This window comes from Aedes aegypti, chromosome 2, assembly GCF_002204515.2.
Source record: "Aedes aegypti strain LVP_AGWG chromosome 2, AaegL5.0 Primary Assembly, whole genome shotgun sequence".
In the NCBI taxonomy this organism is placed as follows: domain Eukaryota; kingdom Metazoa; phylum Arthropoda; class Insecta; order Diptera; family Culicidae; genus Aedes; species Aedes aegypti.
Genome location: NC_035108.1, coordinates 738144 through 764622, shown reverse-complemented (window position 1 = coordinate 764622; position 26479 = coordinate 738144). Strand labels below are relative to the sequence as shown.

Here is a 26479-nt window from a genome sequence, read left to right as displayed (position 1 = left end):
AGCAGTTAGTGTTATATACAATATAATTTATCAGATGTAGTAGCTAGCAAAGAAACATAAAGCTAAAATTCAAGAAATAAATTCATTCCAAATTATGCTCTAGTAGTAAACGCTCCAATAGTTGTAATATTCAAAGTTATCTGCCTAGTAAATTAAAGATCCAAGTGTCAAAGTTTTTATGAGTAAAGAGAGAGAAGACTCCTAGTAGCTGTTAGCGGCATCTCCGTGAGTGTAGTGCAAGTGCAATATTCCCGCCGAGATAAGCGACAAGACTATTGCTAGTGACCGTTTTATCCACCGTTCTAATTTCAACGGAAATCGCGAACCTGCCTCAACAATCACTGTTTTTGACCACTTTTTATGGATGGAGCCTGCTAGGCACCAAACAAGGATCTGTAGCAAACTTCCGAAACAAACGAAGTTTTACGGATGTCCCTTCCATATTGATCACTTTTCAAATTTACATGTTCTTCTTCACATGATGGATTTTATTCTTCTTTACATAATTTTCATTGATTTTTGTCACATCTTATCAAAGATACTTGCCAGGCTCAAAATATAAAATTTCATAGAATTTCTTAAACTAATGAAATCGACCTGTTCTTCCATTTGAAACATTCACTTTTTTTACCCTTAAGATTTTTTGCATTTTCTTACTCTAAATCTATTGCTTTTGCTGATCATTATATGCTCCTTATCTAAAAAAAATCGCTGATTTATTCACTTTGCATGGATGTAGCTTGTCAGGCTCTAAAGGTAACAACACCACCAAATTTACAACCAACTTCCTTACTATAGCTAACTGCGGTCAAATTTAAAATTTGTAAGTTCATCATCTCGAACAATCACTGGTTTGAAGACTTGCCAGGAATTAAGAGGTCCATCGAGTTGATCACTTCTCATGGGTGAAGCTAATCAGGCTTCAAAATATCTGTCGGATAACGAAACCTGAAAATTTCAATTTAATTTCTACCTAAATTCCTAAACCGTTTTACCTAGCGAGAACTTTGTTGATTTTGCTGTTATTTCCACGCGTTACGACACCGCCTCCTGTCAAAACTTTATTCAAAATATGCGAGTTTTTCTTAATTATATCGTAAAATGGAGTTTTGTCGAGTTCCTACTCTAAAATTATTAACTGATTTTGACAGTGAATCAAATTGTCATCAAAGGAGACGGAAAACAAACAACAAAGCAAGTCGCTCACAACCCGTTGATCCATACTGTTATGGATAGGGATACAATCAGAAGCAAAATTGTCATGACAATCACAGGACACAACATTGTTGCAACCTATTCGACTCGAGATTAATCAGTATTTTAAACACAAAACCAAATTTGTTTTATGCATGCTGTTCAATAATGTGCCAATGGCTAACAACACAGAGAAAGTTCTCGAAAATTGCAATGCAAAGCCAAGAAAATCGCTGCGCACGTGGTGATCGATCTTTGTCATTTTCTGTTCAAGTGATGATAAACTCATGTTGCGGAATAAAATTGTTGCAACAAGAATAGAAGATGATAATGTCTTTGTTGTTGGGTGTTGGGTGACAATTTATTCACTGGATTTTGATAATTTTTCAAATATGTTCTTCCCATAATATCTGCTGATTTTTGGCCCTCTTTTTTGAAACTTACCCGGCTTCAAAAAGGTCCGTCAAATAACAATACAAGAACAAAAGAAAATTGTATGTTTTTGTCTAAACTATTACTGATTTTGATTAAAAATTATATATACGTTTATATCAAAACCCAATTGTTGGTTTGATCACTTTTCATGAATAAAACTTATCCAGCTTTAAAAGATCTGTCTAACAACCAAACTAGGAACACAATCACTAAAAGCTTTCGGTTATAATGAAAATTTATCATTATCCGATTTTGATCACTTCCTACGATGTTTCCCATCTTGAATCAATCTTTAGCTTCTCAAGCGTCAAAAAGATCCGTTGAGTAAATCAGAAGAATTCAGTAAGCTACGCAAACCACTGGAATCGGCATGTACTTCTTCGTAAAACACTCGCTGATTTTGTTCACTTCTTGACTTAACTTGTTCTTCCTCTCACAATGTTTGCTGATCTCATTCAAAAGATCCAACGTTTAATAAACCTCAAAATATCAGTTAACTTCCAGGCTCCACACAAAATTATTGAGTAACAAATTCAGAAAATTTCTGATGATTTCCCGAACCCAGAGAAACTGACCTGTTCTTTTATTCTTTAATTTTGATCAATTGGGTTGTTTAGTGATGAAAAAACCACAGTTTTTTCTAGCTTGATCGAAAAAGGCACATTTTTATAAGTGTAACACAATTTTATTGCGCTTCAATAACTTTATTTTGATATAATAAATGATTAAAAAGATTTCATTCCGTTCACTCAATGACATTTCAATTTACATAATGACAGCTCGTCCCGAAGTTAAATCTGCCGACGGGTGATTCAAACGCGATTTCCATACTAAATTTAAACGTGTTTTAAAAATAGTTCCATGGCACGGAAACTTATGAAACTTTGGATTCTGGCTCAGTTTTTAACGTAGAATCAGAATATGTAAAAAACAGGATACCCCTAAACAAGCCAATTCTCAAATTTTCATTTTCAGCCTTACATAAAATTCTTTGATTTTTATTGTTTATTATTTACGGAGTTTATAAAGCTCCAAAAGTATCGTGTTCAGTAACAAAACCAAAAAATTATCTTTCGATGTCCTACATGAAAAACATTGTATGTTCTGCTTCTAACAATCACTGGTTTTAACTTCTTCTTATGGGTGGAGTTTGACAGACTCCAAAACATAGTATGGCAACTGATTAATCAAGAAAAAACTCAGCTTCCTATATAAGCAACATTTTCATGTTCTTCCTTCCAGTGATCGACAATCATTTTAATCACTTCCCTAGAAAATGAATCAACTGACATGTTCTCTCTTCAAAATAATCACTGATTTCAATCACTCTCATGGATGGAGCTTGTTACATGTTAAAACGATCTGTTATGCAAAAGAGTATCAAATGTGTCTACATTTTGGTTCTTTCGGCTAGTTCATGTTTTTTTCTCAACAAATCATAATCAACATTAATCAGTTTGCAATATATCTGTAACCTAATCATATGAAATCTAGCATAAAACTCATTTACGTGCTGTGTTTTTAATTATTGACTCAAAATTCAAATACGCCACAGATTGAATCACAAATTTTGCTAAAATTCACTTCAATCGACAAGATTTAGGAATCAGTTTTTATGCAAGCAATCATTAACTCCAAATAGACCAGTGCAGCATTTCAATTGAAAGATATTTACAATCTTTAATCAAGCTATTCAATATTGGTTGTAATCGACTGTACCGTAAAAAAAAATTAACTCGAAAAAATATCGAATCCAAATGTTTTCTTGATTGTTTTTTATTATTATATTTTATTCACCATATTTATCTTGTCTTCCACTTATATTTATTTATTTTTTTTTTCATTCCATGCCAAAGCTTTAAGTAGAAGCCCACTCGTTCTACTTTATATATTTTTTTTTCAATATGATCATATATTTTCTATTAACATAGGATCCCACTCGTACTATGTATATCATAGCGTAGTAGCCCATCCGCTCTCTTCTTTTCATTTAAATACAGGTACCCACTCGTCCTGTTTCAATTGTAGAATAAGAGCCCACTCGCTCTACTCTCATATTAGTTTCATTGTATTTTTATTCTTTTACATACAGGTACCCACTCGTCCTGCACATGGAGTAGTAGCCTACTCGCTCTACTCTGTTTTTTTCTTGTCTTCATTTTGCTTGCAGGTACCCACCCGTCCTGCAAATCTCCACAAGCTTTGGCATGAATATAATCTCAATTTTCGCTTTAAGTTTTTCTTTCAACACATTGCAACACATGCATTTTCTACATACTTACATTCCAACCGAGATGAGCCAGCCTCGGGCTGCGTAATAATAATAATACTTACAGTCCATCGGTAAAGAACAATAAACTCAATCAAAATACATGTTCTTAACATCAACCCAGAATAACCTACCAACTGCGTCATGTCGTATTCACAAGGGAGCACAACATTTTCATGATAAAATCACTGAGCAATGTTTTTTTTTTATATTTCGTTGTTAAACCGTTCGAATTCACAAAATAAATAAATCCACTTTTCAACTACTGTTATAGGTAAACACTCGGACATTTATTATAAATATGAATTTATTCGCACAACAAATCGCGTCAAACTTTTTTTTTCTTCAGAATCACACCGCAAAGTACGCACAACAATTCGCGCCGAAAATCGCCAATAAACTGATTCGTTTCAACGCAGTTCTCTTCGTCGAACTCCCCAAGCCCGTCCATCCTGTCTTGACAACCGCTTCCCATCTCTTTTTCGTCTTCATGCTTCGTCTCTCTCTCTCTCCCATTCGTAGCCACGTCCTGACGTACATCATCCCGGCTCAGTGCGAGCCGACTTCTCGAAACGCGACGAACATCTTCGTGTTTCGCCTGTTTCTACGAACTCGAGATCCCTCACGATCGGCTCTCGATAGATCTGTGCGAAGATAGAACACACTGAAAAATAAGCTAAATAGTTTTGTTCATATACATTAAATTTTAATCAACTCATCTGATATGCTTCATCCATTATACTACAGGTACGAATGGCCAAGATTGGTCACCTAATTCCCAAGTAAAAATGGTGCAAAAGTCAAAACTGAAAAGCAGTTTTCTCTTTTTAAATAGATAAATCGAAGAAAATAAAAACACACAGCTTTTTATTAGCCAAAAAGGCTGTGTGTTTTTATTTTCATCAATTTGTTGTTTATAAAGGAGAAAACTGCTTTTTCAGTTCTGACTTTTGTGCCATTTTCTCTTGCGCCTTAACAATGTGAGTGATAGGCGAATATTTTCTAAATGGGACAACACAAGTGGGGTTTGTTCCTGTACAAGTCAGGAACAAAGGCAGCTACTCTATCAGTGTTTGATTGATTTGATTTGATGATGATGATGATGATGATTATTTAGCCACCATCAGCGCAAGGATTACCTATGGCTGCAGAATCATACCGGGATGGTATGATCATCAGTGTTTGATTGATTTGATTTATGCAAAAACCGCAAATTGGCCATAAGTCGACATGGGGTCATGTTTCTTAAACTTTTCTGAATATTGCTGCATTCTTCTATGAAATACTCCTAGGACTACTTCAGGATTGAATCTGCAATTCCATCTTCTAAACGCACCATAGAAGGTTTCATAAAGCGTGAAAAACTCATCTAGGTGTTCTTCCGAAACTTTTCCAGCGATTTGGTTAAGAATTACTTCAGAGATTCCTCCATTCGTACTTCCATTAATTGTTTCCAGGGATATAATAAAACTTATTTTTAAGAAACACTCTAGTTTTTTATTTATCAATTTATTTTTTTATTTTTTATAAATTGCTATTAATCCCAGAAAACCACAAGTTTCATTTCTAGTTATATTTATCAAGTTCATCTTGAATTCTTTAGGGGTTCCTATGAGGATTTATGTAAACATTCCTTTCCCAAAAGTTCTTTTGGAAAATTTTTTTTAAAGGTCTCCAAAGATTTCTCCAGCTATTCCTTTATGGAATTCTTCAGTCAATACTCTTCATATTCCCATAAGTATTTCGTATATAGATAACTGCACGGGTTTCTACAGGTTCTTCCACACTCAAACTAGAAACTATTACTGGACTTTGTTTTGAGATTATTGATGAAATTTTTTTAATAGATGTTTCATTAATTTCATCTTTTCTCGTACTCCTAGAATGAATTCTGCAAATATTTCTATAGTAAAAGAAAAAAGAGTTTTTACCATTGTTCTTTCTGGATTTGTTTAGGAATATCTCTATTGGTTCCTTCTATTATTGTTCATATGAGTATTACATTGGTAGTTTCTTTATTTATTCTTCCATGGTTTGCTGCAGGAAATCAATCAGGTATTTCAAAATTGAGAATACTTCCAAATATATCTCCATTGAATACTTTAGAGTTTAGGAGATGATTACATGACAGCATTTTTAATCGCTGTATTATTTTTTTTTCTCACTGAAATTCTCGTTACAGTTGTGATTGCACATAAACGGTTTCTTCATTTAGGGTCAAAAACTACTAGGGCACTTCTATGATTTCATTTGGGATGTGGAGTATTTCTCGGCAGAATTGTCTGAAATTTTGTAATAAGGACGCATACTGTATCCAAATATGTGCTCAGTAGGTTAAAAAAAACATCCGAAGTGAGTCAAAAATGCCAGCTCACTACATTATCGAACATTCTTCCACGTTAATGTACGTCGCCACCGATTCAAAATCATTCAGCGCACAGGTCTAGTCTGTACTTTCGACATCCCTACGAGTATTTTTGATTTCATGTGCGTGTGCGTGTGAGTTTGATGCTTCTAACTATTTTACTGCTGTGAATTATGATTTTGATACAATTTCTTTCGTTCCACCCGAAAAAAAAACGTTATGAAAATCGAATCGTTGAACACACTAGGTCAAGCTGCGCAAGGTAATTTATTTTTGCTGTTTTTTATCAAACAAAGTAGATTGATATCATTTGTGGAAAGCTGAGTTTACACCAAGTTACCAGAACAAGTGTTACTAATAGAGCAAACAGTTTTCACAACACGACATCACGTACTGTGTTTTGCACCGATCACGGAATTGGAAACTGACTCAAACTATGCCACGATTTGATATTTCATGTCACTAAACGCTTGCGCTACAGACTGTTATCAAAATTAGATCCATTCATGTGTACTCGTTCATCTTAACATTTGTGAAATATTAAACTCTAATTGAAAATCCACAATCTTCTCAGGACTTCATTCGTCAGTCGTCGGACATGTTGCACGAGGAACAACCGCAAGAAACTCGCAGTGGAATGCCCCACGTGGAGAATAAAAACCGACGAATGTATTGCAGCACCAGCAGTATAACTGCTGCAGAGGAAATCCGTGAGGGTCGACGAGCGAACGTAGAGGCCTACAATCCACCAACATTTGTACCGATGGCCCCGGGTCACAGCATAACGGCACGCAGCCTTTCGAAGCAAATTCGGGACGAGTTGAAGTAAGTGTAAATTCACCGATGCGAATACATTGCACTTAAACCTAAATATACGTATTTGACAAAGATTGTGTAAGGTAATGTCATTTATATGCTGATTGATCTTGGTGTTCTAGTTCTGCCAAGAACTCCACGCGATTCAAAATTTCATTCACGTATTATTACGTAAATGGAATATTGATAAATAGAATTTACGTAAACGGTGTTTTCAGTGTACCACCCCTAATTCCGTTCCAGGATAAACGCCACGGACGATCACAAGGTGCAGGGAGGACACACATCACCCGAGCGGCCCAGCAGTCCCGTGTTTGCGCCGGGACACCTTCGAAGCAGCATACAGTTCTTTGAAAGTTTGCGGGAAAAATAGCGCTTGGAACATCGAGGAAGGGAGAGTCAAGTGAAAAAGTAATCAGTGCCATCATTCTCTGAAATCTGTAATATGATACCAAAATTTCCGAAGTCTATTAGTCGTGGAGGGAACGAGTCGCCTATTGCCGTTTCTTGGAGTGTAAATTATGGAGTCAATAGCCGTGATCTATTTATTTATTCATTAATAAAGAAGCATTTGAAATTTAAGTATTAGGAAATTGCATCGCAAAAAGGGTAGTAGTTGTGCTTTTGCTTTTCAGGAAAAGTTGAAATTAGAATTATTGAATCAAAAGAATAGAACTTACTTTAAAACAAAATGTTTGATTTGATGGTTTTATTGTATGAAATGTCCGAAAATTCATTTAATAGAATTAGAGTGCACAGAATATGAAAAACAATAAGGGGCACAACCAGCATCGGACTCTCGAACTTCAGAATCATCATCCAATAACCTACACTGTTAAAAATAATGAAGATTACACGTAATGTAAACTTCATTAATGCAATGTAAGCAGGACGCAGGGCCGGATTTACAAATGTGGGGTCCCGGGGGCCAGTGTCTGGTGGGGGCCCTTTTACCAGAAAAACATGTTGTTTAAGTATCACTACTAGACTAGATATTTTTTAATGTTTATTGTAAGGTTTTGATTATCAGAAGTCATACTATTTTATAACGTTCAAAAATGCTTTAGATCTCTTATGAAAGTTAACCAATTTGAAATTTATATTAGTGTGACTAATGTATCTTTGTAGGTTTTATTCGTTCAGGTTAAATTCAATGATTTAGAGCTTATTTGTCAACAACAAAATCCATTTGACGATTATCTTCTTATTGGTTATTCTATCATGTTTTCATATTCAAGTTGTTTAACATACAGATTTACTTACCAGTTTTGAGTTGAAGATGTAGAGCTGGTAACAGGTCGCTTTCTAGAGACTTGGCCTCTGTTTTGATGCAGGGTTATATTTTCAATGGAAGGTCTGTAAAGTCTCTATTCAACTCAAATTGGACTCTACAGTCTCAAATTTCCTTATTCTGATTGCAGTAAATCATGATGCAAAATTCAATATCCATCCATCCATCCAGAGAAAAATTCGAAGACTATAACGCGGCTATTCAGCAGGTTCTTCGAAAATTTTGTCTCATATTCGTCGAGGAAAAACTTCAAGAAACCTTGTCCAAAGATTTTATCTGCAATACTTTCAGAAACTCCAACATCCCTGGGATTGGGATTATATTTTCCAGGGAGCGATGAGTTTTGATAATTGATCGCTGTTGTTAGTAGCTTTGATTAGATGTTGGGTGAATTTCAAAGCAATGGCAACCTTTTTATTACAAAATTTAGATTTTGTCTTCTGACCTAAAGATTCTGGTTAAACTACTGTACTATGCAGTTGGGCTGCACTACGCTATCACTCATCAAAATTACTTTCACTTCGGGAAAATATAATTTCAAACTGGCGAGAAGATTACAAACTGAGGGTGGGTTAGGAGCACAGTCAGACCCTTGAATGTGCAATGTGGGGTAGTAATTGGGAATGCCATTGACGGTTTGTAATCTTCTACGAGGTTTTCGAAAACCAACAGGGCGCGTGCACCGGGTTGCGGATAGGAGCAAAGGGAGATCAATAGCATCTACTTAAAACAATAGAGCAAAAAGCCGTTCCATGATTAGGTAATGTTTAGCGATCTTCCATGGTGTTCTAGTACTATAAAATTCTTCACTCACTGGAAATTCTGGCCTTGATAATATCAATAGTGCTAAACATAAAATAATACCTAATACTCAATAAGTACAATGTAGCTTCAATGTAGTAATAAATGAAATAAAATCAATTTTCTATACTTGACAAGGTTTTGAAGACAATCAATGAGTGAAAGAACTACCTATTAGAAAAGCCACATCAGCTAAGGCTATACATATACAAATGTTGGTCATAGGGTCATGGCGAGCATTCGGTATGTATGTCTATGACTGATTCTGATCTAATAGGGGCACTAGAAGACCACGCGGACAATTTCGAAACAAATTATTTTTATACATCGGTCTTATGATCCGAAAGGCTCAGCTATGCTGTAATGTCATTTTTAAGCTATTCATTAGTGCTGTTTAATTTTTTATTATTCTAAGAAAACTACATAATTATTCATTACTAATCACTGTTCCTATATTCTCTCTTTCTCACCTTCTTATCTGTTGCATGATTATGATCATTACTAATATAATGCATGAGCATGCACAATGAGAATAATTTCAGAATTGTAAGCAGTCAATGGATAACTGGATAGAATAGCTTCGAAAAGGATGCTCAAAACAGAATAATTCTGGTCAGGGAAGTATTAACATCATGAGAGAGTAACACATTTCATTTTAATAATATCAAATATTTTTATATAAATCAGCACCGCCAATCAGTGAACTGAGTTATAATTTTATATATGTACATGATAAAAACAGATAAAGTTTGTAAAGTTGTCACCATCGATTGAATTGCGTTCTTTATAGTAATGTTCAATCATTATCAAAAGCTCATAAAGCGTCGCATCGTGCCATCAGCAGTTCTTAGCATCACTCTCATATTGTTATTACTTTGTTGTTTATTAAATTTCTATAAAGCGATCAGCTCATTCTTTCTTACTTGTACAATTGTTTGAAATTTTAATAAATCAAACCCAACTTCAAAACTTAAATTGAATTGCTCTCTTTACATTTTGCAGCATTAATCGCATTACTGTGTCAAGTCTTCTCCAATTTCCTATACCCTACCCCAACCCTTCCTATCATTTCCGATGGTGTTCAAGTGGTCCGCATAGACTATAACGGCCATTACCTATCCCTGCCCCCGGCTTTGGACTGACTTGCGCTCTCATTGCCCCACCAAACGCTGCAAAATGAAAATGAAATACTTTCAGAAACTCCAACATGGATCTCTCCAGAATCTAGATATTGCTCTGCCAGAAATTCTTTCAGGGAACTACGAAAATCGCTGGATGAAACACCGGATTAAATTCTGGAGGGCTTAGGACTTCCTTGAAAATAATCTAAATTCATATATAAAGAAATTCCTGTTGCAATTTCTTAGGTAATTCATATGGTTATCCTTGGAAAAATCCAGGTTATATCCGAAGATATCTATATAGAAATTATTGGATGAATTCAACGGTAAATAATTACATAATGAACTACTGGAGGAGTCTTCGGAATGATCTCTCAATCTTTAGAAAAATACTAAAATTCCTAATGATATTCTTCAAGGATGGAAAAAAATCGCCTCTAGCGACTAACAACATAGTATTTGAATGGTCTAAGAGGGCCGTTGTTCTTGCAGAAGCATGATTTGAACTGCTCGCTTCGCGCGCATAGTAAGGATATATGGAGCATCCGATGCACTGTTTGTCGCGGGACAAACCGTTTGTCGGATGTTGTAACAAGTCGCGATCAACATGAATCAGAAGGCCTTCACGGCATAATTTTTCGCCCAAACCATGCCTGATTGACTTTCGGGTCAGAAATGACATACTAGAAGGCAGATCGTGGAATAAAAGCCAAAAAATCCTCCAAAACTTATGACTTTGGTTTGCGAACAATTGATCGTTAGCATACATGCTGAGCGATTCATTTTTCGCGGAGCGGAGCTTGTTGTTGGGACTTGACGACTAATGGTTTATCGTTGTTGCTATGCTCGCACGATAAAGAACAACCGCGATGCATCATTTATTTTGTCATGATCACTAGATTTCCATCCTTGATATTCTTAGATAAATCATGTACTTACATACAGTAATACGAGCAGTAATAATGTCGTAATGTCGAGAAGAATTACGAAAACAAAGAGAAATGTCTGGCCTAATTCTATAATGAAGAATCAAAGTGTTGTTTTCTGGTTTCTATTTAGTAACGTTTTGTTTTCCTGTTAGGTCCATTTTCGGTTTATTCTTAATCTCTTTTTTTAGGCTAGATAATGTTTTTTTTAAGCCACTTGTATGCTACCAGCTCTGCAATACTTTTCAATATTCAAATAATTAAGTCCCATTACTTGATCTGCAAATGTATAAATTGTATTCAAACCTAGTCTTAAACATCGTTGAGAAAGCTTTCGTTACAGTAGGAAAAATAACGTTATATAACTGTTGGAAATTCAAGCAAAAGAATGTAACTCTACTTGTTCATTCAAATCGTTTTTGAATCTTTCTTATTCTTCTTGTTTCCCGTGAAGTCAACAAAATCTCATTCTGAATGTTCTAATATGTGGTTTTAGTAATTTATTTCTAAATATTTTAAATCATATGGTGCAATTCCAAAAAGTGTCCATTGCAGAAGTTCAACTAGGTATAAGTATGTTTGGCGAGATTTGTGAGGGCCCCAAAAATGTGGGGGCCCTGGGGCCATGGCCCCCTCGGACCCCCCGTAAATGCGGCCCTGGCAGGACGTCATGTAAGTTTAAGTCTGAAATCATGTAAAAGTGTGTTATATGTCATGTAATCACACATGGACTTTCTGGATTACATGATATAATTGAAGTTTACATGAGGCAAGGCAAGGTGTTCATTTTACCACCACTTCCCCTATACTCAATTTCATTATTACAAGATTTGAAAATTTTCACACTACCGGCTAAAAAGTTAAGCACCAGGTGAAATCGCTCAAAATAATAGTAGTTTTAATAATATAAATATCTGCTGTATTTTGAGTTTTTGAATTTTTCTCTACTCATCGTTTTAACTATTTCACCCAAGCTATAAATGTATAAACAAGCCATTTTTTACAAAATTGTTGCTGAACAAAAATTTACAAAAGAAAAACTCTCAAATTTTGCACACAAGAATAACAGACCTGATGACTGCGAATATGAAGAAGTTTTTCAATATCATTCGGCAAATTATGAAAATATAAGGGAAAAGTTAAACAGGATAGATTAGCAAACGATTTTATGAAGCGAAAGGAATGTCGAAGCCTCAGTCGACGTATTTTACAAATTGTTATTTGAAATTATTCTTGACGAGGTTCCTTTAAAAAGAATAAGGCGAAGAAACCATTCCAAGACTCCAGTGTGGTACAATGAACAAATAAAAAATTTGAAAAACCGCAAGCAGAAAGCACATAAAAATACAAAAGAAATAACAATAACGAAAACTTAACGAGCTATCTATCAATTTGTGATCAACTTAATCAAGCCATAGATGACGCATATGAGGATTACAACTTAAAAACTGAAAATGCTAGCTTAGCTTAGACTGACTACACATATCAATGGTTGCTATTCCGTGATTGACCGAAGTCAGTGAAAATGCACAAAGAATCAACTAGAAGTTTGACTAGGATTGGCCATAATCTTCTTCAGTGTGCATAATTCAGTGCCTCTATTTATACAGGGTCAATAACGGCGCCGGCCACGTCCTTGCAGTCAGGTGGGATTGAGGGAAGGAATGTTAGTGTGTAACCTTTGCTATTTGGAGACCGTGTTTGCCTCTGCATCTCCACAAAGGTTACTGGGAGGGATGTTTGTTAATGGGGAGGATCGTTGGGTCACAGGATTCACTTTGATAAGCAATTAGACCATGATAAATAATTATTTGTGAGATATAAACATGATTATGCCGACACTTGGGGTGACGAACCATTCAAAGTTTGTTGAACAAATACCTAAATGAAACATTCCTAACACTCCTATTCTTATGCCGACACTTACAGTGACGAACCATCCAAAGTTTGTTGAATAAAGTGAACCTTTCGGAAGTCTACACTTGTAGTGTCCAACCATTCAAAGTTTTTTTTTTTATTACAAAAATAAAGGTAAAAAGAAAGGGGTGTTTTGCATAGCATAGCATAGCATAGCATAGACCGACTGTACATGTCAATGGTTGCCACTCCGTGATTGATCGGAACTGGTAAGAACCGCACTACGATCCAAATGAATAAGGGATGGGAGTTTCCGCTTACTCTCGAAGTGCAATTTTAGCAGATCTAACACTATTGATCAATAACGGCGCCGGCCAAGTCCTTACAGTCAGTTGGGATGGGGAAGGAATGTTAGTGTGTAATGACTGTTGCTTCTAGAGACCGAGAACACCTCTGCATCTCCACAATCACCACGGGAAGGGTGTTTATTAGTGAGGAAGGAAAAGATCTGGGAGTCACCTCTGGTCGGTGATGCGATCCATGGACAAGGGGGAAATATACGACCTGTACTCAAAGCTAGCCTTGCACTTTCGTCTCGAGAAGTTTTTGGAAAAAATACGTCAACATCTATAATGTCGAACAATTCAAAAGACGTTCCTATTAATGACGAAAACTGAAAATTACATGTATATATTTTAACTTATATGAAACAGGAATAATGCCGACACTTGTAGTGACGAACCATACATAGTTTGTTTGAAAATTACATATGAGTACTACTGTGCATTTCGTCTCGATATGGTAGAAGTTTTAGAAAATACGTCAACATTCACAATGTCGAACAATTCAAAAGATAATTTTTAATAATGTCAAAAAGAGAAAAATATATGTATATTCAAATTGTATAAGAAAAAAGCTTAATACCGACACCTATAGTGACAAACCATACAAAGTTTGTTTTAATATTACATAAAAGTTACGCTTTCAAGAAAGTATGTGTTATCATAAGCATGAAACGAACTCACCAGTTGGCCATCCATTCTCGACTGAACACAAAACTGACACTGACAGCAAAACTTCTCGGCGTCCCGAAAATAAACCGTCTTGCTTGGGCCTTCCCAAATACGTACCCAGCAAGACGCTCCAAAACAAAGGGGAAAAAAAATCTCCGGCGACGAAAACACGCGCGAAACCGTCAACAAACTCTATCGGACGACGCAAAACCGAACCGTCCTGCTTGGGCTTCTCGAAGCACTACCCAGCAAGACGCTCCAAAACAGGGGGAAAAAATTCTCCGGCAACGAAAACGCGCGAATCCGTCAGCAAAATCAATCGGACGACGCAAAACCGAACTGTCCTGCTTGGGCTTCTCGAAGCACTCGATTACAACTTAAAAACTGAAAATGAAATAAAATCTTGCCCAAAAAATTTCTTTAATTACGTCAAAACAAAACTAAAGTCAGATAATTTTCCCTCGATAATGCATCTTGACAAAAACGTTAGTGATAGCTCCGAGAAAATTTGCAATCTTTTTGCATTTTTCTTTCAAGAAATCTATACCACTTTTAATGATGAAGACCGCGATTTCAATTACTTTGATTTCTTTTCAGAATATACTAGAGACATTGAAGTCAGTCATATCAACGTGAAGGACGTCATGGAAGGCTTGAATAACTTAGATGTTTCAAAAGGTTCTGGACCAGATGTAATTCCACCATTATTCATGAAGAGCTTAGCTGTAGAACTTACAACTCCATTGTTTTGGCTTTTTAATATGTCATTAGAGTCTGGTATTTTCCCAAAATCATGGAAAAGCTCATACCTGGTACCCATCTTCAAAAATGGAAAAAAATCTGATATAAGGAATTATCGTGGTATTGCCATTATTTCTTGTATTCCTAAACTATTCGAAGCAATCATTAATGAAAAACTATTCAATCAAATTAAAAGCAGAATAACAAATGCTCAACATAGATTCTTTAAAGGACGTTCAACAAATACAAATCTAATAGAATTTGTCAATTACTCACTCAATGCAATGGATAATGGTCACCATGTAGAGGCACTTTATACTGACTTCAGTAAAGCATTCGACCGCGTTGATATACCTATGCTACTATTCAAATTACAAAAACTAGGAATAGAGTCTAATCTTCTAAAATGGATTGAGTCCTACTTAACCAACCGTCAACAAATAGTTAGATTCAAAGTAAGTAAATCGAATCCCATTCAAGTGACCTCTGGAGTCCCTCAAGGTTCCCATTTGGGCCCTCTTCTCTTTATACTGTTTGCCAACGACATCTCTTTGATCCTTAAACACATAAAAGTTCTGATTTACGCTGATGATATGAAACTTTATTTAGAAATTATTAATAAAGAGGACATAAATATATTCCAAAATGAAATAAATGTCTTCTACACCTGGTGTAATAAATCCCTGCTGCAATTGAATGTAAAAAAATGTAAATTAATAGCTTTTAGTAGAAAACGAGACACACCAAACGTTACAATCACCCTAGGAAATCAGACAGTGGTAAAATGTGACAGAGTCAGAGACTTAGGTGTCATCTTAGATTCAAAACTAACATTCATTGATCATTATAATCAGTGGCGCGGGAAGTGGGTAGGACAGGGAGGACATGTACTACGCACAAATAAACCTGGGTAGGACAGTCAAAGGATTGTCCCACCCACGATTCAACAAAATCAACAGAAGGCTTAAAAAATAAATTCAACTATTTATCATCTGTTCAATAAACATACAAATTTGATAAACGTTGTGCCTATTTTTTTATGGAGAATGGAAGACACGATAAGGTTTTTCATGGTTTCCTCATGTCTAGTAAAGCGTGACATGGTTTGTGCATGACCCTCAAAAATTCTGGCTCTTGTGAAGATGGTTGAGAATATCTATAGCGAAAATATTGGGAAACTGACTGTAAAAAATTTCACTAGAAACTTCTTTAATCGTTGGAAAAATAAATGGAACAATCTTTTATTGAATATCTGAATGAATGAACGGGTGGTTTCTTAAAAATATCAACGAGTAACCCTGTATTTCGTGAGCATTTAAGGGAGTAATTCATGTGAAGATATTTGGAACATCCATAGAGAATTATCAAATATTTTTGAAGAATTTTCCGAAGAAGCTATGGATTAATCTACGACCAGTTGCATTGTATTATACAAGGCACGAGTGTGCTAGCGATTTCTGAACGTGAAATTCTTGGCTGATTTAGAAATACCGTAGAAATTTGTGGAAGTAGTCTTTAGTTAATTCCCAAAAAAATATTTCATCAGATTCCCCCTGATATTTTCTGGTCTCTATTTTAATGCAAGTCTCTAAAAAGTTACTACTTTAATGGAAGAATTATGGAATGGAAGTTTCTATTTTAACCAAAATGGTCTCAATATTATCTTTTTTCCTCATTTGGCTTGCATTGAATCCTGATGCAAAATTTTACAGGCACCAGACAAACCTTCAAATAATATATCGGGTTCAACAAGCTCTTCAAGAATGTAGTCTCAAATTCCCCGGGAAAAGCTTCAGCAATTATCATCGCTATTTTATACTTCAGGGTCTCCTAGAGGGATCTCTTCTGAAATTTATGTTGAGATTTCTCTGCTAATTCTCCCAGAAATTCTTCCAGTGACTTTTCAAATCATGGTTAGAATTTTTTTTCACAGAATTTTCTTCAGATAATCAATAAGAACTCCAAAGCTATTGCCCTCAGTAATTTTCTCATTTTTTCCAAATTTATCCTAGAATTTTCCAAATATTTTTTCACTAATCCTTCAACTGAATTAGTCCATGTGGATTCCTTCAAAAATTCATTCATGTTTACTTATATAAATATCTTCATAAAATCCAGAATTCCTTGAGGAGTTCTTCAAACAAATCTATTAATATATTATCCAAGTATTCTCCAGCATTCAATGCAAATATCACCCCTGCAGTTTTTCCAAACATTTTTCAAAAAGTGTTTCAAAACATTTTCATGCAATCTTCAGAAGTCTATTCAAGTTTTTACACCAATTAATACTGCCGTCATTTTCCTAATTAATCCTATAAAAATTCCGTTCCGAGATTCTGTCCAATGTTTTTCGAAAAATTTCTTTAGAAAATCATGCGAAACACTATCCCGAGATTTCACTGGAGACATAACTGGAAGAATTCCCAATTAAAACTTTCAAGACTTACTTCAGAAAATCTTATAGAATTAATGGAAGAATTTCTGTAGAAATCGTAGGAAGGATCTCTGAGGTAATTGCTGATGGTATCTACAGATTAATTTATAATTGAAATCTTATATAAATCCTGAAAGACAATTTCATAGGAAATCTCTGGAAATTTCTGGAGAAGTTATTGATCGAATTTTAGAAGATGTACTGACCTGACCAGGGAGTTCCAGAAATCCGAGGATTCCAGTCGGAATCCCGAGGATTGTAGTTGGAATCTGGTTGGAATTCTAAGGATTCCGGTTGGAATACCAAGAATTCCGGTTGGAATCTCAAGGATTCCGGTTGGAATCCCAAAGATTCGAGGTGAAATCCTGAAAGATAAATTCTTTCGAGGAATCGAATTTTTCAAAAATTTCTCCCGGATTTCTAATAATTACATCAGTTTTTTAGTATTCTTATCAAAATCTTGAAATTTTACCCGAATTCCCAAAATTTCATAATTACCACTTTATGCGCATCAGATTTTCAAAATTTCCACCAGAATCTCAGAACTCTCACTGTATGCTTAAATTAAAATCGAATAGCAGCGCTACTATCGCGCAACTAAATTTGCTCACCCGATGCTTCCCGAAAGCAGGGCTGTCTTTTTGCTACCCCGGTTAGCAGCGCCCGGTACGGATCAGCGTAATGATGCTGCGCAATGTAATTTAGTTTAGTCGCGCACCGTTAAAGTTGCTCTAAGCGAACGTCAAACATGATCAAAAGTGTCAAGGTTCATTTATGGACCAAATTTTTAAATTAAATTTTAAACATGATATAGCCATTTTTTGAGCGGGAAAAATTGCTAAAGTAGTTACAGTAACATGCTTTTTCGTGTTATTAAATAAAAACAAGATTTCATTAAAAATTTTAGGACCCAATTGGTGGGCTAGAGATACGAAGCTCGACCGGTGGGATTCGAACCCACGACCCTCAGCTTAGTCTTGCTGAATAGCTGCGCGTTTACCGCTACGGCTATCTGGGGAAGCAAGGCGTTATATGCCCTATCTACAAAAAGAGCGACAAACTGGAGTGTGAAAATTATCGTGCAATCATTATCCTAAACGCCGCCTACAAAGTGCTATCCCAGATTCTCTTCCGTCGTCTATCTAGGGCGACGGACTTTCGTGCCTGTTGTTCAATATTGCGCTAAAGGTGCCATGCGGAGAGCCGGACTTAACAGCCGAGGCACGATTTTCACGAGATCGGGGCAATTTGTTTGCTTTGCGGACGACATGGATATTATTGGGAGAAAATTTGAAACGGTGGCATCATCATCCTCAAACTCAAAGAAACAAAAGTTGGGCTAATGGTGAATGCGTCGAAAACAAAGTACATGCTGGTAGGCGGAACTGAGCGCGACAGGGCCCGCCTAGGAAGCAGTGTTACGATAGACGGGGATACCTTCGAGGTGGTGGACGAGTTCGTTTACCTCGGATCCTTGTTGACGGCTGACACCAACGATACCCGGGAAATACGAAGGCGCATCATCAGTGGAAGTCGTGCTCCAGAAGAAACTGCGGTTGAGAAAGATTCACCCCCGCACCAAATACACGATGTACAAAACGCTCATAAGACCTCTACGGGCATAATACGTGGACTATGCTCGAAGAGGACTTGCAAGCTCTTGGGGTTTTCGAACGCCGAGTGCTAAGGACGATCTTCGGCGGCGTGCAAGAGGATGGCGTGTGGCGGCGAAGTATGAACCACGAGCTCGCTCAACTCTACGGCGAACCCAGTATCGTGAAGGTAGCTAAAGCTGGATGGATACGCTGGGCAGGGCATGTTGCAAGAATGGCGGACAACAACCCTGTAAAGATGATGTTCGCTACGAATCCGGTCGGAACAAGAAGGCGTGGGGCGCAGCGAGCTAGGTGGATTGACCAGTGTAGGCAAGAAATGTCAGAAAAGGATGATTCTAAATTTATAGCATGCAAGCTGGATAAATTGTTTTAATTAATCATAGTCTCAAACAGGAACGACAGCAGGAAGCCAGTGCAAAAAATAACAATATGACGTGAGCTAGATAACAAATTGCTAACATATTTTAACTGCGTGGTTATGGATGATGGGATAAACGTAAAAGCATATTTCAAGTAGCTTCTAAGTCTTGCATTTTGTACATCACTTCAATGAGGTAAGTTGACGATAATTTCAAGAGAAAAAAGTAGTCGAACTTCATAACTACTGGTACAATTAATCAGTAAGTGTTCATCAAAAAGCATCTGCAAAAGTACCTCTTGCCGTTCAACCAGAAATACACACTGTCGGAATCTTTCTTTTAATAATTAAGATCATTTTTTTTATTTTCAATTCTATTTTTATTTCACTCTTCTTTTAGCCCATCACTCTCCAACAACATCATTCTTCAAACTGGACGCTCATTCAACCACGGTCCCTTTCATCCCTATCGGAAGCTCGCTTTTTCGCCTTCGCTCTTTCTATCTCGCTTCCACATACTACTCACTGTCCATTCAACTTCAAGTTGGGTCAGTCCTACGAAGCTGGCTATTGAAAGTTCTCTCTCAGTCTCTCAAACGGTCTTCTCTCGCCTTCGCATATTATTGGAATCTGTCAGTTCTGGTTGTGCTTCTCTTCATTTAATAGTATACTGGTCCAAATCGTTCAATAGGAATCGGTTAACCTTCATGGAGATATTAAATAGAATATGTTCTGTCTATGTTCAAGTCTAATTTACATAAAAGCTTTGTTATGTTATTAATTTATAAGGGTTACACATATTATTCCTACACACACCGTTCCATATTATTCAAACCGATTGAAATTTCATTGATTAATAAGAAAGATACAGCATACACAAGGTGTCCACTTTATAAAATGAACAGTCCTTATTACGTGTATCAACAAGCCAACACGTCGATTGGCAGTGTCGGTTCTGTGGCTAGTGAAATAAAATCAGTGAAAATGGCACTACCGCGACTATAGGAACACCCACAACTAATGGATCACATACCCTGTATGGAATCAAAGGAAAAGCTAGATCATTTGAATATAACAAGGCAGAGCGATGATTTTTTCGAGAATGTTTTATCGATTTACTTTTTTTGTGTCACTTAAATCAATCGAATTTCAAAATAAATTCAAATATTATTTTACCGTGAGTTTTCTAGCAGTACACATACCTTAAAACGCCATACAAGCTGGTAAACTTGCATGCAAGTTGATTCAAATAATTGAATAATGCATTACTCTTCTTTCTGGCGCCACGTCTTCACTGGAACAGAGCCTGTCTCTTAGCTTTGTGTTCAATGAGCACTGCAACATTTATTATCTGAGAGCTTTATTAGTCAAAGTTGCAATTTTCACATTCGTGTATCGTATATTGCGCAGTTCCCACCTTATTGGACCCCGCACTTCAGAAGTGCGGGCGGGTTCATAAGTGCGGAAACGTCAAACCCTTTGTTTTCGCCGTTGGCGGGCAAGAAAAGGCAGTGAATCCGTTTCGCGCCAACGAAAATTGTTTTCGTTTTAGCAACAGCATGTGCTCTCAGCAGGGTTGCTAGCTTGTTTGTTTTATTTGTTTCACGAAAACTTTGCTTGTAAAACATTTGTAAAAGTATGTCAGCCACTTGAAATAGGCTTGTTCGATTATTATTAATTGTGGTAATGATGCAGTCAAGTGCAAATCTGCATTTGGATAGAAAAACCAGTGTAATTTGTCGCGTAAATGTACATTTGAAGAACTTTGGGTATGGATCCATTAGCATGGAAACATATTTGGAACCACTGCTTGGTGACCTTCGAAGTGCGATACACAACTTTCCCAATAATCCATTTATCAAAGCAAAGCACAATATGTGATACATGAAAATAGGTTCAATAAGATAAAATAACATTCAATAAGATAAATCGACTGCTCAAAATACATTTGGACTTGGAAGGGTTAAAGAATTCTTAAGGCAAATCGAAGAAGCAAACAATGACGCGAAAAATATACTATTACTTAGTTGTCGATTGTACATTGCAGGGTAAAGAACCCTTTGCATCCATCTCTCTTTGTTCCAACTAATATATAATGCATATCTCAATAGTGCTCTGGCTTGTACTGGTGATCTCTTCCGTGATCCACTCCGAAGATCGAACATCACATTCAACGAATGAAAACAACTTCGGCTTTGGGCTAGAATTGATTCTCGCCAAGCTGGAATCGTTGGAGCTCGAGTAAGTGTGATAGCATAAAAAAAAACTCGTTTGCATGTATCCATCCATTCACGACTGATAACACATTTCGGGGATTCACAGGATCATGTCACTGAAGGAACAAAATCGCAATTTGAGTGAACTTGTTTCCGATGCGCTGAAGATAAGTGATAAATCTTGTGTCCAAGTGGCTACAAATGAAATCGTATCGACCGGTGAGATCGTGGCCGAGCAGAACAATGTAATTCGAGTGGACCAAAACGAGCCGGAAATAGACGAAAGCCACGTGTATTCGTCATGCAATGAGGTACCAGATGGGAAAACGGGCAAGTACGCTATCCGGCCAGTGAAGGATTCCAAACTGTTCTACGCTTATTGCGAGATGCAGATTAACGGGGGCGGTTGGACTGTGATTCAGAAGCGTTTCAATGGATCGGAGAATTTTTACCGAAATTGGACGGATTACAAAACTGGCTTCGGCAGCTTGGATGGCGAGTTTTGGTTCGGCCTGGATCGGATTCATCTGATGACCAGCTCTCAAACTCACGAGATCATGTTCCATCTGATAGATTTTAAACGGACGGTGAAAACTGCCAAATACAATCCGTTCTCGATAGGTAACGAGAGGGAAGGATACGTCATCAAATCACTCGGGGCATACACAGGATCAGCAGGTGATGGTTTCAGTTATCACAGGGGAATGAAGTTCACAACCTACGACGTGGATAATGATAAGTTTACGACCAATTGTGCCAAAAAATACTATGGCGCTTGGTGGTATCATGCCTGTTATAAAAGGTAAGAACGATTCGTAAAATACTATAGATCTTTGCCTTCAGCATCCCTTTTCTTCTCCAACAGTAATCTGAACGCCTGGTATATCAACGCACGCACCGATCAGGCCATGTGCTGGAACCCGTTCAATATGGGCAACGATGGTCTGATGTCGTCCATGATAATGATACGTCCGGTTTAGTGAACCTGCAGAATCCCATATAAGGTGTCTGGAGTGGACCACAGTTACTCATAACGCACGTCTTTATTCATGATTCTTGACAGTTTTCGAAGATAAAATATAAATAGCATCATTTTTTCTTTACGTCAAATTGTACAAATTGGTGGTTTTACAATTTTTGATTTATCAATCAACATTGATCGTCTCCTTGATGCTACAACTAGATAACATGAAATTTGATTTTTTTTTTACTTCAATATGTCAATAACATTATTCTTAATAAGATCTGCAAAATATCCACACCTCGTAAGCGATTTAAAATACACTAGGTAAAGTTTAATCATCACATTTAAAAACGGTTAAATTTGCAAAGTTGCACATCTCAAAATTTTGATTTTTAAGTTATTTAATTGTAGCATAAAGGCCAAGTAGCCCGTCATTCGGATTGTCAGCATGTTGGCTCTTAGTACATATTCATCCGGAAAAGTATCACTGTATGCGCTGACATGCAGAAAGTGTGCAGATACTTTTTCAGATGCTTCAGTGCAATACCAACTGATTATCTTTAATTCGGAATTGTGACATAATTTAACAACAATCATCAACGACGCGTACCGTTTTGGCTCATTTCGAACACATAAGGTCAACAGTGACTTCGAATGCATCTGATAGAAATAAATTAGCAAATATTTGGTGAAATTTTTATTTCTTCACAAAGTCTCACTGTTAGTTGTTGGATGTGCCGATAAAATTGCTTTTTTGAACTTCATTACAGCGGGGATCCGCTGGTTGGAACACGACTGCCTTCCATCTAGCGAATCCGACCCGTTAGTTGGCACGACTGACAGCTGGTGAAAATGCTCCCACTAACGCATCTGGAGAGCAAATCGTCACGAAACGCACATATACATACGCATTAGTGCTATATATGGAGACTTCAATGCGACGGCACTCAGACGTCAAAGTCAGTTTGACATTTTCTGTTGACATTTGTGTGCTTTTTAGTTGGAATATTTTCCAACCAGCGAACATCCAACCATCGAGTCATTCCATGTAGCGGACCCCCAACGAGCGAATCCCCACTGTAGTATTGTTTTTACGTAAAAGTATGGAACACCATTTTGATTCGAATGCCGAACACTGTGTTCATTTTGTCTCATATTCCGCACACCTTGATTCAAGTTCAGAACAGCACACATAAATCGTATTCAGATGAATAAGTTTGCTAATAAATTTATCTGATCTTGTTTTACTGGTGTTAAACTACAGAATTATCACTACTCCCGAGGTATAAAATAGATTAGAAGACGTTAAAATTTAATTGCACATGACTTTACTAGTAATTTGGTGACATATTTCAGCGAAACATTTCAGCCAAATCTCCATACAAAAGCCGTGTGTTCGGAATTTGAGACAAAACGGAACATATTTCAATGACGGCCTACTTCGCCTTAAAAGAACGATTTTTCACTGACATGTAATGACATGTAGGTTACTGCGAAGAAGTTATTTTTTCTCATGGATCAATGCACGAGTTCACTAATTTGACGTTTGAGCGGTGCCGAATTCACTAGTTTCCATGGCCAAATAAACAACAGGTCCATAGCGAAAACATTCATTACTTCTCGTAACAGGAGTAATCTGCACATTTTATGATCTTATTGGATTTTGAGCGGTTTTTCAAACACCAGTTCAAGTAAGGAAATAAATAAAAATAAAGATTTTTTATTTAGTTTTATTGAGGTGACCGTAAGTTAATGTGAAATATGAGAACAAGACCTTATCATAACTGATTTATCCGCGGTTTCTGTTCAATCGCTGCATGAAACACGCTCGGAAGGAATTCAGTCGTACGTCTATTTCGCCTTCCTCTAGCTGAAATAAAAAGAAGATAAAAATGAATAGAAACTAGATGTCGACTCATACCTCATCAAATTTGTATATTTCCTTATAGCAAGAAGGGGACACACATTCCCGTACGCATCGTGTCTTTTCAATGCCTTCGAGCGTCAAACATCGGGCACTCTGATCGCATGCCGATTCAAACTCTCGGAACGCTAGCTCCTAGATAATATATTTCAAATCAATTGAATGCTAAAAACGAAAACATTTCAATCTTTGTCTTACATTTTTACTCGTTTCTTTGTAGTCATATTCGGGAAATTGAAACACCACTTTGTTGTCACCAAAGGCTTTTGGGGCTAGGGAAACAACCACAAGAAGGCACCACATCAGATTGACAAATTGAATCATCCTTTCAGAAGTCTATGTATTTTTATAACATTCAAGAAAAGTCCTTTGATATGACAAATGATATTGGAAAACAAATCAAGGACTGCAAGGAAGCAAAATATACATACATGGGTACACCGAAACCCGCGCGTGCGTAGCAACACGTGCTTCGATATTTTTCAAATTGTGTTTGATTTCAGTGACGGGTTGTTTGACTGTCAACGCTATATTTGAAAGGGAATAATATGCAATATTCGTGAACCTCAGATATTCTTTCACACAAAATTACTGTGATTGAGTGATTGAGAAACCTAATTATTTATTTAGATATACCAACAGGCCGGTGGCCCCAACCAACGGTGGCCCCAATGCAATGATTCTGCCCTAATATTAAAATACTTAAATGAAACATACACTCCCGTGCAAAAGTTTGGATTCACCCCCTCAAAAACATACAAAAGTGTTCTGTCCATATGTCTGTGATAACACGTCCGATTGAAACTCTTTAAGCCGCATTCGAAAGGCAAAGAGTTATCCATACTCAGTATTTATTTTTCCAAAAACATTCTTTGAATTTTGTATACTCAATTTTTACTTAAAGTTGTACCATTTTTCAAAAAACACACTGAAAAATCATATCTAATTTCCTCAGCATTGGATCGAAAAAAAATTAAATCGAAGTGTCATTACAATCGTAATCTTATATTCTTTGAAGAGACCCCACGAAGTTTTGACGGAAAAATCTGGAAGGTATCCAAAATCAATGAAACAGTCAGTCAAGTCATCGTGCAAAAGTTTGGGTTCACCTGAGCCGCACGCACATAATTTTTGTCAATATCTCTGCCATTTTTCAACCGATTGTAGGAGTTTGAAACTTTTTTTAGCGCAAATTGTGGCGCGTACATGATTGATTTGAGATTTAACAGATTTATCGTGTATAAAGTAAGTTCAGGTGAACCCAAACTTTTGCACGATGACTTGACTGACTGTTTCATTGATTTTGAATACTTTTCAGATTTTTCCGTCAAAACTTCGTGGGGTCTCTTTGTGAAGAGCAAACTATTCACTGGGTAAAACCCATGAAAAATATTCGTAGTTCAACTTTACCGTGTATCTTTTGACAAATAAAATTCATTCTGTTCTTTTATACTCGACCGTAACACACGTGTTTTGTTTTTACTCTCGTCGCGTATCACATTCCGCTTGGTGCTCCGCTTATAGGTTATGGGCCCAGCGCAGCCCGAGCCCCATTTCGAGAGTGCACACGTTTGAGTACGTCGCGAAAACGTTTTTCGATCGTTGAGAAGAAAAAGTGTTCTCCGCCACAGCGCATGGCAAAAAGTTGCCATTGTGCGGTTTGTGTGGTAGTCTATCGCGAGTTTTTCGAGCAAGTTTTTTCGTTGCTGTTGGTACCGCCGGTCGTAGTGCGTTGAAATGGAGGAAGAAAAGAAAGTTTATCTTTTCGACGGAGCCAATTTCAACAATTGGTGTTTCCGAATGGAAATCCACCTGGAAGAGCTGGACCTCGTCGAGTGTATCCGGTCGGAGCCGGAGGAGGTGGCTGAATATCAGGTGTTACCGACCGACAGTGCCGATGTCAAGCGCGGAAAGGAGGAAAGCCTGCAAGTGAGGAGGAGGAAGGACGTAAAATGCAAGTCGGTGCTGGTCCGGAATATTGCGGATTCGCAACTTGAATACATCAAGGGTAAGCGAACGCCGCGGCAGATCTGGACGACGCTTGAAAACACGTTCGCCCGCAAGGGCATCTCCGGGCAGTTTTATCTCCTGAAAAAGCTGTCGGCGATGAAGTTTGAGGAAAATGGACCACTTCAGGC

General features: G+C 37.0%; 3 protein-coding genes across 20 annotated transcripts in view; 2 read left to right on the top strand and 1 right to left on the bottom strand.

The window, feature by feature from the left end:
• LOC5566116 overlaps nucleotides 1–7771 on the top strand; it is a 212565-nt gene extending 204794 nt beyond the window's left edge. For 16 of the 18 annotated variants that reach the window (XM_021839715.1, XM_021839714.1, XM_021839722.1 and 13 more), the window contains 3 exons: nucleotides 6511–6525; nucleotides 6838–7088; nucleotides 7323–7771. In XM_021839715.1, coding sequence (XP_021695407.1) covers nucleotides 6511–6525; nucleotides 6838–7088; nucleotides 7323–7452 — 396 coding nt within the window. In that variant the 3' untranslated portion in view covers nucleotides 7453–7771. The remainder of the gene's footprint in view (nucleotides 1–6510; nucleotides 6526–6837; nucleotides 7089–7322) is intronic. The other 2 variants (XM_021839730.1, XM_021839721.1) reach the window with 1 other exon arrangement.
• Nucleotides 7772–21242: 13471 nt separating this feature from the next.
• LOC5566117 (microfibril-associated glycoprotein 4) lies at nucleotides 21243–22722 on the top strand. The gene is made up of 3 exons (XM_021839713.1): nucleotides 21243–21478; nucleotides 21560–22255; nucleotides 22319–22722. The coding sequence occupies exons 1-3, from the start codon at nucleotides 21333–21335 to the stop codon at nucleotides 22431–22433; spliced, it is 957 nt and encodes a 318-aa protein (XP_021695405.1). The 5' UTR covers nucleotides 21243–21332; the 3' UTR covers nucleotides 22434–22722.
• Nucleotides 22723–24133: 1411 nt separating this feature from the next.
• On the bottom strand, nucleotides 24134–24774 carry LOC5566124. Its single transcript, XM_001650436.2, has 3 exons — nucleotides 24540–24774; nucleotides 24339–24476; nucleotides 24134–24287 (listed from the first exon to the last, which is right to left on the bottom strand). The coding sequence occupies exons 1-3, from the start codon at nucleotides 24663–24665 to the stop codon at nucleotides 24207–24209; spliced, it is 345 nt and encodes a 114-aa protein (XP_001650486.2). The 5' UTR covers nucleotides 24666–24774; the 3' UTR covers nucleotides 24134–24206.
• Between the last annotated feature and the right edge of the window lie 1705 nt (nucleotides 24775–26479).

What these genes read in the sequence shown, in the direction of transcription:
- LOC5566117 (XM_021839713.1), top strand. Translation starts at nt 21,333, where the DNA reads ATGCATATCTCAATAGTGCTCTGGCTTGTACTGGTGATCTCTTCCGTG. An exon ending in CTGGAATCGTTGGAGCTCGA is followed by an intron (nt 21,479 to 21,559) that starts GTAAGTGTGATA and finishes GGGGATTCACAG; the next exon opens with GATCATGTCACTGAAGGAAC. An exon ending in TATCATGCCTGTTATAAAAG is followed by an intron (nt 22,256 to 22,318) that starts GTAAGAACGATT and finishes CTTCTCCAACAG; the next exon opens with TAATCTGAACGCCTGGTATA.
- LOC5566124 (XM_001650436.2), bottom strand. Translation starts at nt 24,665, where the DNA reads ATGATTCAATTTGTCAATCTGATGTGGTGCCTTCTTGTGGTTGTTTCC. An exon ending in ACAAAGAAACGAGTAAAAAT is followed by an intron (nt 24,477 to 24,539) that starts GTAAGACAAAGA and finishes TATATTATCTAG; the next exon opens with GAGCTAGCGTTCCGAGAGTT. An exon ending in AAATATACAAATTTGATGAG is followed by an intron (nt 24,288 to 24,338) that starts GTATGAGTCGAC and finishes TTTTTATTTCAG; the next exon opens with CTAGAGGAAGGCGAAATAGA.